General features: G+C 36.7%; 1 protein-coding gene across 1 annotated transcript in view; it reads left to right on the top strand.

The window, feature by feature from the left end:
• Positions 1–7: 7 nt before the first annotated feature.
• LOC139809266 (1-phosphatidylinositol 4,5-bisphosphate phosphodiesterase epsilon-1-like) overlaps positions 8–17444 on the top strand; it is a 33421-nt gene continuing 15984 nt past the window's right edge. The window contains 8 exon segments of the mRNA XM_071772021.1: positions 8–146; positions 1426–1572; positions 7993–8016; positions 8018–8189; positions 13738–13971; positions 14449–14527; positions 14530–14642; positions 14644–14676. Of these exon segments, the coding sequence (XP_071628122.1) occupies positions 1550–1572; positions 7993–8016; positions 8018–8189; positions 13738–13971; positions 14449–14527; positions 14530–14642; positions 14644–14676 (678 nt within the window). The 5' untranslated portion in view covers positions 8–146; positions 1426–1549.

Here is a 17444-nt window from a genome sequence, read left to right as displayed (position 1 = left end):
CACCTGCCAGGCCACCCCCGTCGCCGAGTCGCAGCTGCAGCAACCCCAGCACCACCAACAGCTCGACCCAAACCGAGGACGAATCGACCTGGCCTGTTGGCACGGTGTACTCCACCGTGCAGATTCTCATCGATCGTTTTAATGAGGTACATTCTCCCTCCCTGTATTCGAATTTTTCAACGACACGCAGATGTGCCTTTTGATTATGAGAAATGCCGCGGAAGAATCCCGTAAACTGTGGTTTCTAATCAGCGAAGCGATATTATTATTTTGACACGTAAATAAGAAGAAAAATGGCACTGTACCACGAGGGTAGTAATAGACGCGAATCAACAATCGCGCGGAGGAAGAGCGCTCTGCGCCAAGAATCCCCCCTCGGTCTTCTGCCTCGCGGAAACACCTCATCAGCCGCTTTTAATGAGGTATCCACTTCTCCAGCGGCTTTCCGTACGTTTTCGCCAGACACTTTCACCCACTTCGCTCACACACACGTATATACACGTATACATGTATATTCACACGCGTACGGATATCACCTGACCTCGCTTACTCGTTTCCGCCCGTCCCCACTGCCATTTCCCACTCTAAATCCTCGCTCAAGGTTGGAAACGTTGGTTTCTCCATCCCTAAGCTTTCCACGTTGTTCTCTTTATCACCGTGCTAAACAAAAGCCTCGGAATAGAGAGCCGCTGGAAAATTCTGGACATTTCTCGCGGATAAATGCAATGTTCCGTGACTTCCTTACAACGCGATAACTTCTAATTTCTTATACGATACATAAAACTTACAATAAAGATCACAGACTGAATTAATGTTTCAATTATCGCCAATGATATACTTCGCGTGTCATTTTTGCGTCACTAAATATATATGCATTCGCATTTGACAAGTTCTCGGAACTCCAAACTTTCGTTGTCAGAAATTACTCATATTAATATATTCATAACTAATAATACTCATAATTAATATATAATTACTCATAATTAATAATAAGCTTGTTTGTACTAACTTGAAAAGATGATGCGCGAATCATTCCGGAATAAATTACGGTGTTATTACAAAAATAAATGCCACATAAATGTGGACTTGTCGGAAACATAGGGGATAGTAGGGTAACTACGGACACGGGGTAAACGCGGACGATACTATGTAGTATATTAAGTAGCGATATTCTCCCACTTCTCGTATTCGTACCACTGACAATGAACGTATATCGGACTATCGCTGGTGCGAGAAGTGGGAGAATACTCTAATATACTACAATAGTAATCGTTCGCGTTCGCCCCGTGTTCGCAGTTACCCCACTCTCCCCTGCATTGTGACGTCCAGTTCAACGACATCGAAATTCGCGTCCTAGTTGGTTGTACGTAAAGTACAGTGGGACACGATGCAAATAAGATAATCATTATCATGTTTGTTAATCAGGTAAGCTCATGGGTCACCCACGCGATCAACAGCGGGTGCCACGGTAGAAGAACGGCAGGCAGTGCTGTCCTGCCTTCTACGCGTCGCGCTAACCTGTTGGAATACCGGAAACTTTAATTCAGTCATGGAGATAATTGCCGGTTTAAAGTAAGTACCCATAATGTTTGTCGTAAACGTGAATGACGGTGCTTAAGTCCCCTATATACTTAAAGGGTCAATCCTCAAATTGCCGCCTCCCACCTCCTGCAACGCACTCGCTTTATTACTGTCCGTAAAGTCAGGCAGCTAAGCCCGCATTGTTTCGGGCCAAGTACGAAAGTCGTAATACAATTTCTTGGCCGGTCGCAAAATTACGAAATCCCATCCATCTTCATCCACCGTAAGGATCTAACCGCGGGGCAAAGTTGCTGTCGGCAGCGATAGATTATTACGAAAGACGACCGCAGCACGCATCCCGTCGGTCTCGAGTTTCGATCGGATTAGAGACTTAGCCGCGCTGCCGCCGCGCCGTCGCGTCGTCGCCGCCGCCTCTGTGTGTACGCGTAACTATAATTTCATATCATATAATATATAATCGGCTAATCTCTCGGATTAACATGAATTAGGATTACCAGAGAACTCAAACAAACTGCTCATCACTCTCATTAAACAAGCTAACTGTGTATTCTTAATTTGCACGTGTAAAACTTTCACACGATAGCGTCAAGTCATTAGTGATTCGGCAATTTTATTATATGTATACTGTCTTGTAAATTTGTAACTTGAATAAATTCAAATGAAGAAAATTAGAAATTTATACGAATTACGAGGATATTGTCTCGCGCACCAGAGAGCTGCGAAACATATAAATCCCCCAATGAGATCGCGACACTAATCCGAACTCAAGGCTTCCTTGAAACTTTCCTCGTGTTTGTTGCATGATGTTGCGACTTCCAAGGTCGTGCTAGCTCAATTAATCTTCATCTATTGGAATAAAGGACTCTTGAAATTATATTTCTCCACATTCAGACAATGGAGCTCGAGCTTTATTCGGATTTATTATACCGAACGCGAAAGGTAGCTTTTGAATATCTGTATACGTACGTATAGAACTTTGCTGTATAAATGAAAACTATGAATGAAAACTCTCCAACAGTGAGAAATAACGAATGTTTAACTTGAAAAGTATCTTCGATCAACCACGAACTAACAATTAAAAAACTTTGTACTTATAGTTTGTTTTGTCGCGATGATTGTTGACCATTCGCGCAAAGTCGCGCAGATAAAACCCTTAAAAGTGCAACCAAAGTGGTTTATCCTCGCAACAGGAATTAAATATCCTTGGAATGAAACACTTTCTCACCTCTTGCGAGAAAAATTATTTCTTGCATAAAACAAGATTATAAACATGCAAACGAATTCAAGAAAAAGTCAACAGTATAAAATTACAGATAATCTCTATATAATTTAGTACCAAGTAAGAATTGTTTTTTTAAATTTATGTCTTTAGACGTAATACTTTACTTAATTATAAAATTGCACTCTAGAAAGTTCAAAATTATAATTAAATCTACACATTTTTTAAGAAAATATATGCAGATTTTTTAGTGTGTCGCGATAAAAAATAATTAAAAAATATACTTTTATTGCAATTCTGACACTTCTTTTTGTATTGTGGTTCAATCTTAACTGTAAAAGTATTCAATTATATGTATAAGTAAGGGCACAAGAAAATTTGAATACTCGTTTCATTATCTAAAAATTACGATATTCAAAGGTAATCAATTAAGCATAAAATTATACATGATTAATTAATCAAGTATGAAAGAATATAAAAAAATTTAAGCGAGATATTCTCATCGCAATAGGTACTATCTTTAGAAATATCTACGTTTTCGGTAAAAAAAATTTTCATTTTAAATTTAATTTTAATATTATTTGTTAATTATTTGATGACTATAAGTTTGTTAAAACATACGTCTTTTTATCAAGACAAGTGAGTTTTATTAAGGTAAAGTAAGATAGCCACGATAGTCACGTAATCGAATATGATGTTGAAGTCTTTGAACTTTTATCGATAAAAACTTCGCGATATCTACGAGAATCGGATCAAACTGTACTTAATACGATTACACAAGAGGATTTCTTTGCGTGGGATTCCGTATCCCGAGCGGCAGCCGAGGAAACATTTAGTCCTCTTTAGTAAAAAATCGAAGAACTGTTTCGACAATAAATATCAACCTCTTCAAATGTATCCTCTGCATTAGACCTCTCATTGGACAAGATCCAATTTTGACGTTATAAATTTAAAATAATTTCTCTGGAAAATAACAATACTTCCCGAACGTCTAAGATCTTTGACATTTTCGCGGCCGCGTATCTGGAATTTGCAACGAGCGAGAGATCAAAGATGCTTTGCCCATTTATCAGGCTTCCAGACGATGGCATTCGGGATTCGACTGTAGAGATTTTCCGTGGAGATGCTATCATCTCAAAAGAAGGATGGTTATTAGAGTCGAATAAGTGTCCTTCAAACAGCGATCTATACGCGAATTTGACTTACGAGGAGTGAAACACTAATTGCTCTCTCTGAATATTATCTTCGTTAAATTTCGATAGCTTTGTCTCTTGTTCGATGTCAAGTGCATCGTTTAAATTAAAATCAGCGTAACTAATGTTTACACTTCTTTAAAGTCTGAAGCCATCGGAAATGTATCGATTGTGAGTCCAATTCTTGCGGAAATCTTTGGTGGCTGATGCATAAACGTTATGCCCGGTAACAACCTGCTTCCGGGCTTATTTCTGCTTCTTCATCCTGCTGTCTCATGCATCGTACGCTTTTTTTTGTCGAATATATTAACTTTATTTCAGTATACGTTTCCTCAAATGTAATAAATTGCACTAAAGAAAATATTTATTTCTTATAAGTACTCTATTTATTATTTTTATAACTTTGGAAACGTGAATTTAAGCAAATATTTATTAAAGTGCCATTTCTAAAATTAAAAGATTCGGATTTAGTATTTTAAAAATTCATTTGCTATATTTCAATAACTATTACACTGTAATATAGTAAACCTGAATTTGATTCAAGTAAACGTTTCAAGAAGAAAACATTTTCTGATTTTAATGCTTTAGTTTACTATAGTAAAATTAATAAGTTTTACATTTTAACATTATTTATTTAAATTAAGTAAATCTAATTTTAGTAAATATATATTCACTACAAGTAAGCACATTTTTTTTTCAGTGCAGAGCATTACCATCAAATCATGACACAAGAAACGCGTACGCTACTTGCTAATGATAAAAGGGATCGGCCATATACATGTGGAAATTGGTAATTAATTACTATATTAATTATATATATTTGTGGCTGTTATTACAACAAAATGTAGATATTTAATGAAAATTTCTTGCTTGCATTCGAAAGAATGATAATTATTTTAATGTCAGGATTTTTAATTACAAACTGGATTTTAACACTGAGAAATTTATGTTATTAAATTTTATTTTTTATTATTTTATTCCTATAAGTAAACTTCAGTGCCAAAAACAATTCAAAATGAGATAAGAGTAATTGAGATATTTTAATATGCATAACCAAGTAAAAATTAGTAAGAAATCATCAAATTGTCAGACGAATCAACTTTAAACTCGTCAAGAAATATGGCCAAAAGAAAAACTAAAAGAATTTAGGACCCGTTAAACATACAGAATTAAGTAAAGAGCAAAATATAAATGCATCAGCAATTATTTCATGTCCGTGGACTGATCATATTTAACACAATTACGTCTTGTAAAAATAATTAAACCCAGGACCCGCAATTTTCTTTCGCAAAAGCTCAGACAAGCCTAATGTATATTAAACGCAGAGATATGTCTTGTTGTAGGATCCCTATCGCGTGTCTTATTGCAAGAGTGGCTTCCGTGGTAGTTTTTGCTTTATTAAGAGCTTCTCGTGAAAGTTTTATCGAGTGTCACGACACGTAGCTCATTCTACGAATGTTTCTCGGCTCGATGCTCTACCCATTTCCCGAAACGATTCACAATGGCGTAATCGCATTATTTCACGAGGAGTTTCTTTCGGGACTGCGACCTCTTTCAACTCGATGCCTCGCGAGGGAATGGGATAATCTCCCGTTGAAAAGTAATTCGAGTAATGAATGTGTGTCATTAATTTTCACGGAGATCAACGAATACGACCGACGACTCGCGCGTTATTCGCCCGTAAAATTGTTCTCTTGCTCGTTTGATAATTAATCCTCTCCCGGCGTAGGCGGACTGAAAGAAGAAAAATACAAAGCGATATTCTACACGATGGACTTTGAAAGTCTCAAATAAACGACTCGTAAAGTTTTCGAAAACGTGTCGCGGCTATGAAAATTGACGACATGGGAAATTTGATCAGTCAATATGTCAAGCTAAGCTACCGTACATGCCATTTGCTAGTTTCAAAGTAGCGTAATTTGTTTACCGAGATTTCACTTGTAAATTTGTTCACGAATAAAATACACAAGTTTCTCAAATGCATTTCAATTCTAATTTACATCTTTGCTGCGATATACGCGGTATGAATCACGCCTGATGTCTATCCACTTGGAAAAAAAAAACTGACGTTGATTGACTTAATATTATTGTTTGTGCCTCGGGGGGAACAGAAGTAAAAAAAAAAAACTTCCGCGCAAGGGCTCTTTGTAATCTATCAGGCGTCTAAAGGAGAATACTTTATTAAAGGGTTTTTTGCCAACTTGAAAACTACGCTGAAAATCTGCTTGGAAGTTCTGATCGATGTTCCACGTGCACATTTAAATGGGGAGAACGTCTCTGAGAATATCTCAGAAACTTATTCTCATAGAGAGATGGAAATATGAAGTAGAGAAAGAGAAAAGGAAAAGAGAATCGAACTTCAACTTCCGCTTGAGAAGTTCAAGATTGACTTCCTTCTCTCTGTCCCTCTATATCGCAGAAAAATTGTTAACTAATCTTTGGTGCCGCAGTATCGCTCTGACAACGTTTAGCTCAAATAAAATGCATTACGTATTAAAATCGATAGCTACCAGCCCTAATCGAAATGCCATAAGTATCGCCCGTTTGATCGATGACTCTGAAACGGCGAGGGAAATGTATCGGCGAGCTTAATATCGTCTTCCAAGGGAAATTTTCGGTTTACGTTCTGTTTCGCTGATTCCGCCCTTCGGTTATCGCTTTCGTTCTTCTCGCGGTACTCGTTATTAAGCGCGAAGGCGCTTTTTTTATGCTCCGCGAGACGACGAATTTCGCCGTAAGTGGCGCGCAACAAGAACCTTTACCGCCTGCTCCCATCGGAAGCCCGCGTAGAAATAAAATACTTTTTATTGCCGGCACTGTAAAGTTAGACACACCGTCCTCCTATGCTCGTCCCGCGAATGAGAGGATAAAAGTTTCGTGCGGGAATATCGTTTCCAGAACGACCGTTGCGCCTGCCGACTGTCCCGCACAGCCGGAAACATTCTCACCCTGCAGGAGCATTCGGAGCTAACTGGCTGCATGCGCTACGGAGAATACTTAAAGAGAGAGATAATTAACGCTCTAACGGTAAACGTTTCGTGATTTTTAACGACCGCTAGTACACGAAACGGAGGAAACTGTTGCAAGGAGCTTGTACATGGTTGTCATACGGATGATGGCGTACTATCAGCTTTATTTTTAATTGTACAAATGTAAACTGTTATACAAGTGTAAACTGTCGTAAATGTAAATGTAAACTTGCTGTGCTCACGATACTAAATTGCAATTTATTCAACCTCTTCTCTTAATATTTATCTTGCAGATTTCATGCATTTTAATATATGAGAATAGTTAAAAAACATTAAATTTCTAATTAAAAAATATTTTTTCATCTATGGAAAGAATAAACATGGTAACTTTAAGTCTAGTCTTGAATAAAAAAAACACTCACAAAACATAAATTACTTCGAATAAACTCATAACGTTAAATTATTACTGCTACTATTATTTCAAAGAAAGACCTTTCATGTTTCAACCACCAAAATACCGAAATTGTTCAAAATCTTGCTTCTCAAATTAATTTAATATTCGAGTCCCACGCCTTTAATTATCAGCAGCTTCCGAAATTTACCTCAGTTAAAATTAAGCTTGGTAATTCTGTACGCAGAGTAAACCGCTGTATAACGCTGGTGTACAAAATTAAGATATTAAGTAGGAATTAATGAATGTTACTCCAATTTGAATTTACTGCATTAGAGGTATTAAATCCTAAGGTATTAAGTAACACGCTAATCCTTCTACTTATAGACCTATCCGATAAATTCGATTCACGTGTTTTTTGTAATTGTTTAATTAAAATATATCCGAAATCACCCATTATATTTACTAAGAAAAGTATTATTAAGGTATGACTGGTTATTACAAAAGTATTAAAGTATTAAAACAGTATATCACAACCCCTTAATACCCTACTGTGTTGCCGCGCATTACTTGAAAGTGGAGGTGTGCGAATTTCCGTCGTCAGCGGTTTACCTCTTAAGTATATCCGAAAAAGTATGTCCCCGCCTTGTCTATCACGAATGTTCACTTGAATTGCAGGTCCAACAAGCTGAAGCCGTTTTGGCTCGGTTGTGAACGAGCGCATACCGGTCATGGAATATCTCTCCTCCGCCCTTCTGTCTTCCGAATATGACCGTGCGCTTGCTCGCGCTCTCGCGATGCCGGAATGCCCTGTGGTGCCATTCTTCGGAGCCTTCCTGCGCGAGCTGAAGGAAGTTATCGAGTTCGATATAGAGGTAAATACAAAAAGCTATACCACTGCTCGTACGATATCGCACTTTGTGTATATACTTGGAATTTGCTTGCACATGCTTAAAAGTAGAATTGACTGTTTCACGTTGTTAAATAGATTGACATTTTATGTTTGATCACGTAAGCGCTGTTAAATATTACGCATCAGCGCCCGCTTCTTGGTCTTCTTTTCAACTCTACTTTGGAATATTTATCCTGTCTACTACTGAAGATCACTGTCAACGTGAGATAAAAGACGAGATCTGTATCTACGTGCATCGGAGCAGAAGACTGGTTATTTAGATAGGATAGCGTAACGTAACTTTTCGTAAATCTATCTCTCTATCTGATGTTCAAGCGCGTGGAACACGATACGACGAGGAAAAAAGCTGAGTCGTGGAAAAAGCTCATAAGTAATTGAACGCTTTCGCGTTTGGCCAACAGCCAAAGAAGTTCACCGGTGATATCCAACATGTCTCTCCCGATCGCATCACAAGTGGGCTTGTAGAGAGTAATCGAGGGAACGAAGGGGACGGTCAGTGACAGGGCAAATTTACTCCGTCCCTTCTAACAATCATTTGCATGTTCAAAAGATGGCGAGAACTTTGGCGTTGCGGCGAATTCGTTTAAAGAAGGGAAACTAATAGAAATTAGAGCAAATAAAAAGCTTATGTTAAGACTTAGAAATGCGCATCCAAGTTTGCGAAAGTTTACCCGAGAATAATCTTTTAAGATGAGATGCCTAAAAATTTCAAGAAAATGAAATCTTCCATAGCGGGTATTCTTATAATAATAGATCGTTATTTATGAAATAATCGTTTCTAACATTACCACCAAACTATCAAAGCCGACGGGAGAGAAATCAGATCAATCCTGGGGAATCAGTGGAAGAGAAACAGTTTGCGTTTTCAAAACAGGATCATTTCGAGCGCAAACGCCGAGCGGGAACTGCGCATTGAGATTCTTCTACGAAGTTTCACGAAGAGTAGCATGGGAAGGACACCAAGGCAAAGGCTGCGCTGTAAAAGCGATAAGAAAAGGGGTTTTCTATCGGCCTCCAGCAGCTACGATGGTTGTAGGCCGGCGGAAACTACTTGCTCTTGTCGCTAACGATCGTCATCGAGAAACGAAACGGTATCTACCTCGCCTTTTACAGCGTATTTGATATTAAGAGCACGTTTAGAATGACCGCAACGAAAATCAGTGTTTCTAAAAGCGACTCATGAAACTAAATTGTATGAGGAAATCCGCAGAGTGGATATTCGCCACTCGCCAGTCGTAAATATAACCAAGCACGTGTTCAGCACCACGAATTTGCAATAGATTAACCGTTCACGTGAAACAGCATCGCGAAGTCACAATGCGAAGCGTTTGTTTCGAAAAAGGAGAACGAAAGTGTGAACAAAACTTTATAAGATTTGTTAAAATGAATAACTTAATTTATGTCAGAATTCAAGATAGAATTCTATTTAAAATTGTATGTCCCGTGTAACGTGAAAAATATTCGACAAAAATTTAGAATAAAATATGTATTAAAATATATATACCTGTACATGTATCAAAATATATTTCTGTTTTGAATCCTGACGTAAATTGTCATCTAAATTAGTTTAAATAGTAAATAGTACTTATTTATATAGCCTTAATTAATTATTAGTCAATAATCGCATATGTGTATTTAACGTTAAATTATATCACATTATTATATTCACTTTATATTTACGTTCCATTTATATTTACGATCCTCATGTTAGGCAAATAAAATAAAACTGTAATCAGACAGAATGAAAGCCATAAAAATATACGATCTAGTTGTTAATCTATCAGCGTTGACAAAAATTCTCATTCACATTTCTCCGAAATATATACATAAATTTATAATGTAAATTCAAAGAAATTATTCACAGTTACGCATCCCGCTAATGGAAAAGCTTATCAGAACGTATAATTTCTAGGGTGCGAGGTTAATCAATCTGCGACGTGATCATTCACGTACGTTCGCGTCTCGGGTGTTAATCGTTAATTACATTCAAATGAATTCGACATCGATTGACATTACGGGAGCAAAGTAAACGATATGCTTTGCCTTGAGACTATCGAAGACGTGGCGTAGTAGGTATATCTCATTAGCATTGTCTCTCTTATTTCCCTCCTCCTCCCCCCTCTCTCTCTCTCTCTCTCTCTCTCTCTCTCTCTTTCCCTCCCTCTGGAAGGTGTAATCTACCAAACCGAATGTATCCACGATGCGGATGTCACGGCTCGCAAATGGAATTCCAAATCGGCATCGACGCGGCGCCCGCGATGCGTCAGACACCAAGTTTGCGATATGCGTTGTTCTATTATCTCGCTCTGTGTGTTGCTGATTGTCCCCTCATCGGCACGTACGTCCTTTGGGAGACATTTCTGTGGAGGAAGAAAGGCAGGAAGGATAACGAGGTTAAGCAACATCGCGAAAGTCACTTCGCTCGTCTGGCATCACGTCCGCCGCGGATGGTCTCGAGCTTTAAGCCCCGAAAGACCAAATGTTACGGTGTCGATTTCTATGTTGCCGTATTTCCTGTGTCCACATCGTTACTCGTGGGTAACATCAAGAGGAAAATTATAAACAAACGTATAGAAACAATAGCGAATTAAATACGAAAGGAAAACTTATATATGTACTAATTAAAGAAGAGCTAGGTTGAAAGATTTTTTAAGCCTTTTGACTTACGATAACAATATTATCTAGCCACGAAAAATCGCGGCTTAATTTATTAATACATAGAAACAGTTTTATACCCTATATGTAGCCCTATATATTGTATAATGGAAAAAGATTATTTTATTCAAAATGATTATTTTGGAGATTTTTAATTGTCATATACATATATGTATATCTATTTTATGAATCATCTCTTTATGAAAATATTCCTTGCGTTGTATTTAAAAAATGGATAAACATTGTTTCTCCCCTGTTTAAAAGTAATTTAACTTGCATTCTACATATTTTATATCCTAATTATTTCTCAGATTTGATTAAAATTTTTGGATTTAAAGCAACTAAATTCAAAAAATACATATACTATATAACATATGTATATATAACGTAAAAAATATTTTCCTAAAGAAATGTAATAAACATTTATTTAAAAATATCCTACTTTGGCACAAGCAAATGCTATTAAAAATTAGATCTTTCTTAAATTAAAGATAAATTTTTTATATGAGATATGTTCTTCAAGATGTCCCCGACCCTTCAAATGTTAATTCTCCCGTCTTCCTTATTTGTAGGCAGTTCGGTTTTTGATCAAAAAGCGATATCGTTATTCCATCACGCGACAAATCGGTGCCTCCGTCTCCATGAGAGCGTTAAATTACATTAACATAGTTTCTGAACATAATTTCTTACCCGCGCGAGCAACTCGATCAACATGCATCTATCCGAGTTATTCTGCCGGCAGATGTGTTTCAGCACGTTTGCAATTTGGATCGCGCGACTTAGCGGCTTTGAATGCCGCCCGACGGCGCGCGACGGTGGTGGGTCGATCGGCGGGTAACACGGCGCGATAAAATGAAACAGCATTACCTTATGACGCCGCGTTGTGAAACGGTCGCTCGATATATATCCATGCAAGATTAAGGTTATCGGATAACAGTTAATTATAAGCATTAAAGTTCTTGCTACTGGTGTGCGCTTCTAGCTTACAGATCGGTAGACAAGCTCCCGAACGATTACTTGTACATATAATTTGCGTTAACCTTGCTTAAGTACTTCGCCGCAAAAACTGAAGAGATGTAATTTTAATATATATCGTTAAATATAAATTATGTATTTTATATGCGTACTACGTGCGAATTCCTGATAGTAATTATAACCAGACGAGAGGATGCCAAGGACAGTTTTACACATTTAATGTATCATTTGATTTATTTAATTAAATTATTTTTATTGCATCCTCCACATCTCGTGAAAACGTATATACATGCCGGCAGAGAATTTTCACAGAAAATTAAAAATAAGACCAACCACCGTTTTTCCACTTTTACTCACAATCAGTGCTGTTTATATTTACGAGATGGCCGAGAGATTTACACTTGTGAAAGGGCTCTTTACATGCTACCAGTCATCAAGAGACTTAAAGGGCCATCCAGTGTTCGTGTTGATGAACACGCGAGAGTGTATTTCGAGGTTGTGTTTCGAGAGTAAGCCGTAAACTATTGATTCCTATTTCGAAAGCCAAGTTTCTCTTCGAGGAACAAAGGCAACTTCGTTACTCGGATTATCGAATCTACATCCTCGAAATGAACATCTAGTCGTCGAACAATGTATTCTTTCGAGGTAGCACGCTTAGAATGATATAACATGCGAAACAACAGCTGCCAGTTCTTTATTTCTTCTGGACTTCCGTGATCCATCAACTGTAACGTTACATCGGAAACGGTACCGATTAATTTATTTTATACGTATTAAATATTCCAATAATGTAATTTATAGTATTTCATTTATATTATATGTATAATGTGTGAAATATCATTTATGTTTCATTTATTTTATATTTTATAATCTCATATAAAATGTCCCTTTCACATGCATGTCGTGATAGCAAAATGCTTTAATAAATTCGCTTTAATAAACGAATCATTATCCCTCAATCTCTATCGATATCCCTCTTTTTACTTGTTTTTTGTTTGTGTAATGTGTAGTGTGTTTGTTAATGTCATGTTACGTCATGCGGAATTGAAAGCTAATTTCATTGTCACTCTGAACAGTTAAAATTTCAAACCTTTACGTTTATTATTTTTTTTTTTCAATAACCAGTCTCAGTTTATTTTCCTTATAACTTCCTTTTTTTATTTCCTAATTATAACAAACTCACATAAAATAAAAAAAATTTATATAGATTTCTTTTAAAATCAAATATTGTACAGAAAAGTTTTTAAAATTAAATATCTTTTATTTTAATGAAAGTGGATAGTAATATGAAAGTAGATAGAATAAAATAAATGAAAACATTATACTCTACAGAAGACACCCATCATTTTTATTAACATATAATGTAAAAGGAATATATATAAGCTTGTAAAAATAAATATTATAAACGAGAATCACAATGATTATATCAGATTTTTTTAATATATATGAATCATGCAACCATCAGCTAAATTGTTAGTTCTTTTTATAATATTTATTTTTATAAGTTCTTGTATGTATATTATTTTTACACCATATGCTAATAAAAACAAGTATTTTCTACAGTATAATTTAATTCATTTTGTTTTGTCTACTTATTATAAATTAACGGTTATTTATTCTTAGTAACTTTTTTAATTATACATTTTTTGTACAATCGTCTGAGAAAAATATATTATTATAAAATTCGAAGCCGTTTATTTTGAGCATGGTGTAAATTGCATTTTCATTATTATTTTGTTTATTCTACTGAATTACACTGTATAATTATGAAACAGTAGCGCAAGGTAGGTTGGGGCTCTTCCATTATACAGACAATTTCTGTACACAATAAACTTAACTGTATAATTCCTAAGGAGTACCGTCAGCTCGGCATGTTTCAGCCCGAGCCCGAGTACAAGGAAAATCGCGAGTCACCACGTGCTAGCGTTAAGGAGAGCGAACCTCAAGAACACGTGCCTTCCTCTGCGCCGGTCGCCAGGATCGCCGTCGAGAGTAACACAGAGACGCCGTCGGGATGGAGTTCGAGGAGCGCCTCCTTGAACAAACCGGAGAACCCCATCACCCCAGCCCACAATACAAATTCCATTCTCGACAAAGTCGCGCTCTTTCACAAGGTGAGATATCCGACCGGCAAGCATCGTAAAGGCCACGTAAAGACCGAGTAATCTTAATGAACAATCTGTAATGTCACGTTGAGTGCTATGTTTCGCTAAAATAGCTATCGTCATGTTAAACAATTACCCACCCACGTTAAACAATTTACAACTTACGCCAGAATTCAATTTAAAATTTTACGTAATAAGACAAACATTTTAGAAATATAAATACACGTATAAAATATACGTATAAATATATGACACGAAATTATAAATAAAATTCTATTTGCGATCTAATGCGAATTATAGATTTAAAGTGAGCTTTGACATATCAATGATCGTAGATATTAATGTAAATTATATTTATATAAGCGAAAATGATCGCGTTGATATCGTCCATTAGAGATGTTTCTTTTTTTCAATGCGAGCATAAATATACTAAATGACTCGATGGTTTAATTTAACGACGGATATTTCTTTCTCTTCTTTCTTAAGCATCGGCATGCTCGTGGCAGAGACGCGACTACCGGTTCCCTTCATCGCACCCTGAGCGTTCATACGACCGCGATCGAGCAAACTACATGGCGGAGGAATGCGACGAGAATGACTATCATCTTGATTTGGACTCCTACAAGCCCGTGCACCCGCTCAAAATCGACCACGGAGTCGCTTTGTTTCCCGTTGCCGCGCCCACACACTGGCATGGATCTCCATCTCCTGCAGGTATTTTGCGCTACATTCTACAGATAAATGCACATCTCGTACGGAAATGTAGATATCGTATCGAAATGAGAATCTGCGTCGTCAATTTTACGCGACAATTATATAAGCGGCATTTTCACGAGTTATCTATCATGTCCGATAGAGGATGCCATGGAGGCGACTTCTATTGTAGTTTTTATAAAGACGGATAGATAAAAAAACTTTGACACAATTTAAAGAGTAGCAAAAGATAAACATTTTACTCAAATAATCATTAAAACTTCTTTTAAACTTCATGCCGACTGATAACTCGTATTGACCGGATTATTATAAGAAAGAAAAAAAACTCTTATCAATATTGTCATATACAGGAAAAAAGATAAAGTTTTAAAATTCAAATGTTTCGAGATGTTAAAGGTATTGATGAAATTAATAAAAGTAATAGTTTTAGAAAGAGCGATACTTATCGCATAATCTGTTCAGAGTGCCATGCACGGAAAATGTCTATGTGGAAACTTAATTAAATTTGACATAATTAGCAGTATTAGGAAAGTTCTAACACAACGTAATTTCCGCTTTGCGATAACGCGCAACGTTCGCTCTCTATGTCACATCCGGATTATTCATTGGCAACACACATACATAGAGATGGGTAAATAGATAGGTAGATACATAGAGGAGGAGGAGAGAGAGAGAGAGGAGAGAGAAACACAGTTATTTTGTCTGAGATTGTCGCGATCGTTTTGGGATTGAGAGGCATTGCGTCACATAACGAAACTGCCAATTGCATACGTGACATCGCGATGCTGCGCGTAGAGTGTATCGTAAATATTGGACTCGCAGGATTTGTTGCACAATGGGACGCCAGGACGTTTTTTATTCTAACGCGAGGCCGTATTGAGAGATGTGTAATTTTTCTGCTATGCACACAACAATGTACATTATTCGACGTTAGCAATTTTAGACATAATCAATGTAATATCTAACTCATGATTATGGCCGAACATTATTATCACGTTAGGAATTACTTTGCCAAAATTTAGAAAAATATCCGAGTCTTCGTGATGTACATTTTTTGAGAAATTTAGAAATTTTTGTCGTCACATTTTATACGTAGATATTAAAGAACATAGCAATTAAGAAAAGTTTCGTTGAGTTTAAAAGATACGTTAAACTTAATTAAACTTTACTTAAAGTTAATCGATCATTGAAGTTTTGTTATCCATCAAGGCATTTACATGCGTCCTTGAAATCTTCTAATCTCATAATTGATTCACAATTTTTACAAATGTTTCTTTAAATAAGATATTTAATAAACAATTCGAAATTTATTTGAAGAAATAAAGTAAAACGCGTAAATATTTAAGGAATGTCTTTTCAAACTGCTTTTCACGGAGATAATGCAAAACAATTATATGTATAGCATTCATAAGAATATTTACATCCGAGTTCCAAATCTTTCTTGTTTCACCCACATTGCAAAATGAGTAATGCTTTTCCTATTTCGAGTCGGTAAGCTCCAACATGAATGAGAATTTAATGTATCATAACGGAAGAAACATTCGAGATGTAAAAGTTCAAGTACTGCGAGGTGAAAGACGATACCGTATTCAGGAGAGTTCTTTCGTCTCGAGAGTAGTTCCATTTATTTAAAGAATGCTACAACATTTGTGTTTGTTATCGTAATTACGACTGACGCGAAATCCGGAAATTTGTCTTAATATCTTTGTATATTATAATCTGTAGCATATCGCATTTAAATAATGATGAGAGTTTAAAAATTCGAAAAATATTGTCGTTAAAATTAATCGTTGCAAATTGTAGCTACGTATAAATTGTACGTATTGATTGATGCTGAGAACCGAGATTTGTAGATGAATAAGAAAATTTAAGATATGATATTATGATTCAATTCTCTTTTCATGTCCAAGCGAACTCTAGCAAGAAATTCTATTTTGCTAAGAAATTCCACAGCTGCCTTTGAAATTTAAGTGAACACCTACGCATTTTTTCTTTGATATCGTAGCCAAGAAACGGGAGCAGTCCGGAAACCCTTAGATCTGCAGTTTCGCGTTTAAGCTACATGAATCGCAAAAGAAGTACAGGAAAGATATTCGCCTTTCATTCCGCGTTTGCTATTTTCACGAATCTTGATAGCTCGAGACATAAAAGGCATAGACAACTCACATTTGTATAACTTGTACGTATATTGAGATTGAGGATTTTTCATTAAGAATTTTGCAAGACCGGCACACTCGTATCAACATAAAGTATCTCCTTATCCTCGGACGATTTCGAGATATTAATGTCATGGCGGCGCTACCTCCATGGCATTGCGCCACTGAGATAAAAGATACCGTTAGCACGTAGCTTGTTACACGTCAAAAGGATTTCAAAGGGACTAGCCTTACTACACCTCCGGCAAGCTTGGTGGAAATTAGAGAAGAAACAGAGAAATATACGGGAAGATGAGGAAGGGAGGAGGAGATAGCTCTCTCTCTCTCTCTCTCTCTCTCTCTCTTTTTCTCTTTCTCTTTCTCTCTCTCTCGCTCGCTCTCTCTGTGGCAAACGAAGCAAGGAAACCGACGGAAAAAACTATGTAACGCAGTACGCAAAACCAGGTCATCCTTTTGAATCGAGCCACCAATTGTCAGCGTTAATTGAGTGGCAAGAGAAAAATAGGACACAACATATTTGTGGGGAAAAATGGTTCATAACGAATAAAATTCGTTATCCTCCCCATCATGAAATTCCGACGCAATCGATACACCATGAATCTCTCTCTCTCT

The sequence above is a fragment of the Temnothorax longispinosus genome, chromosome 3, assembly GCF_030848805.1.
Source record: "Temnothorax longispinosus isolate EJ_2023e chromosome 3, Tlon_JGU_v1, whole genome shotgun sequence".
Classification (NCBI taxonomy): Eukaryota; Metazoa; Arthropoda; class Insecta; order Hymenoptera; family Formicidae; genus Temnothorax; species Temnothorax longispinosus.
The sequence above is the reverse complement of the archived record's forward strand: the minus strand, read 5'-3'. Positions and strand labels throughout refer to the sequence as shown.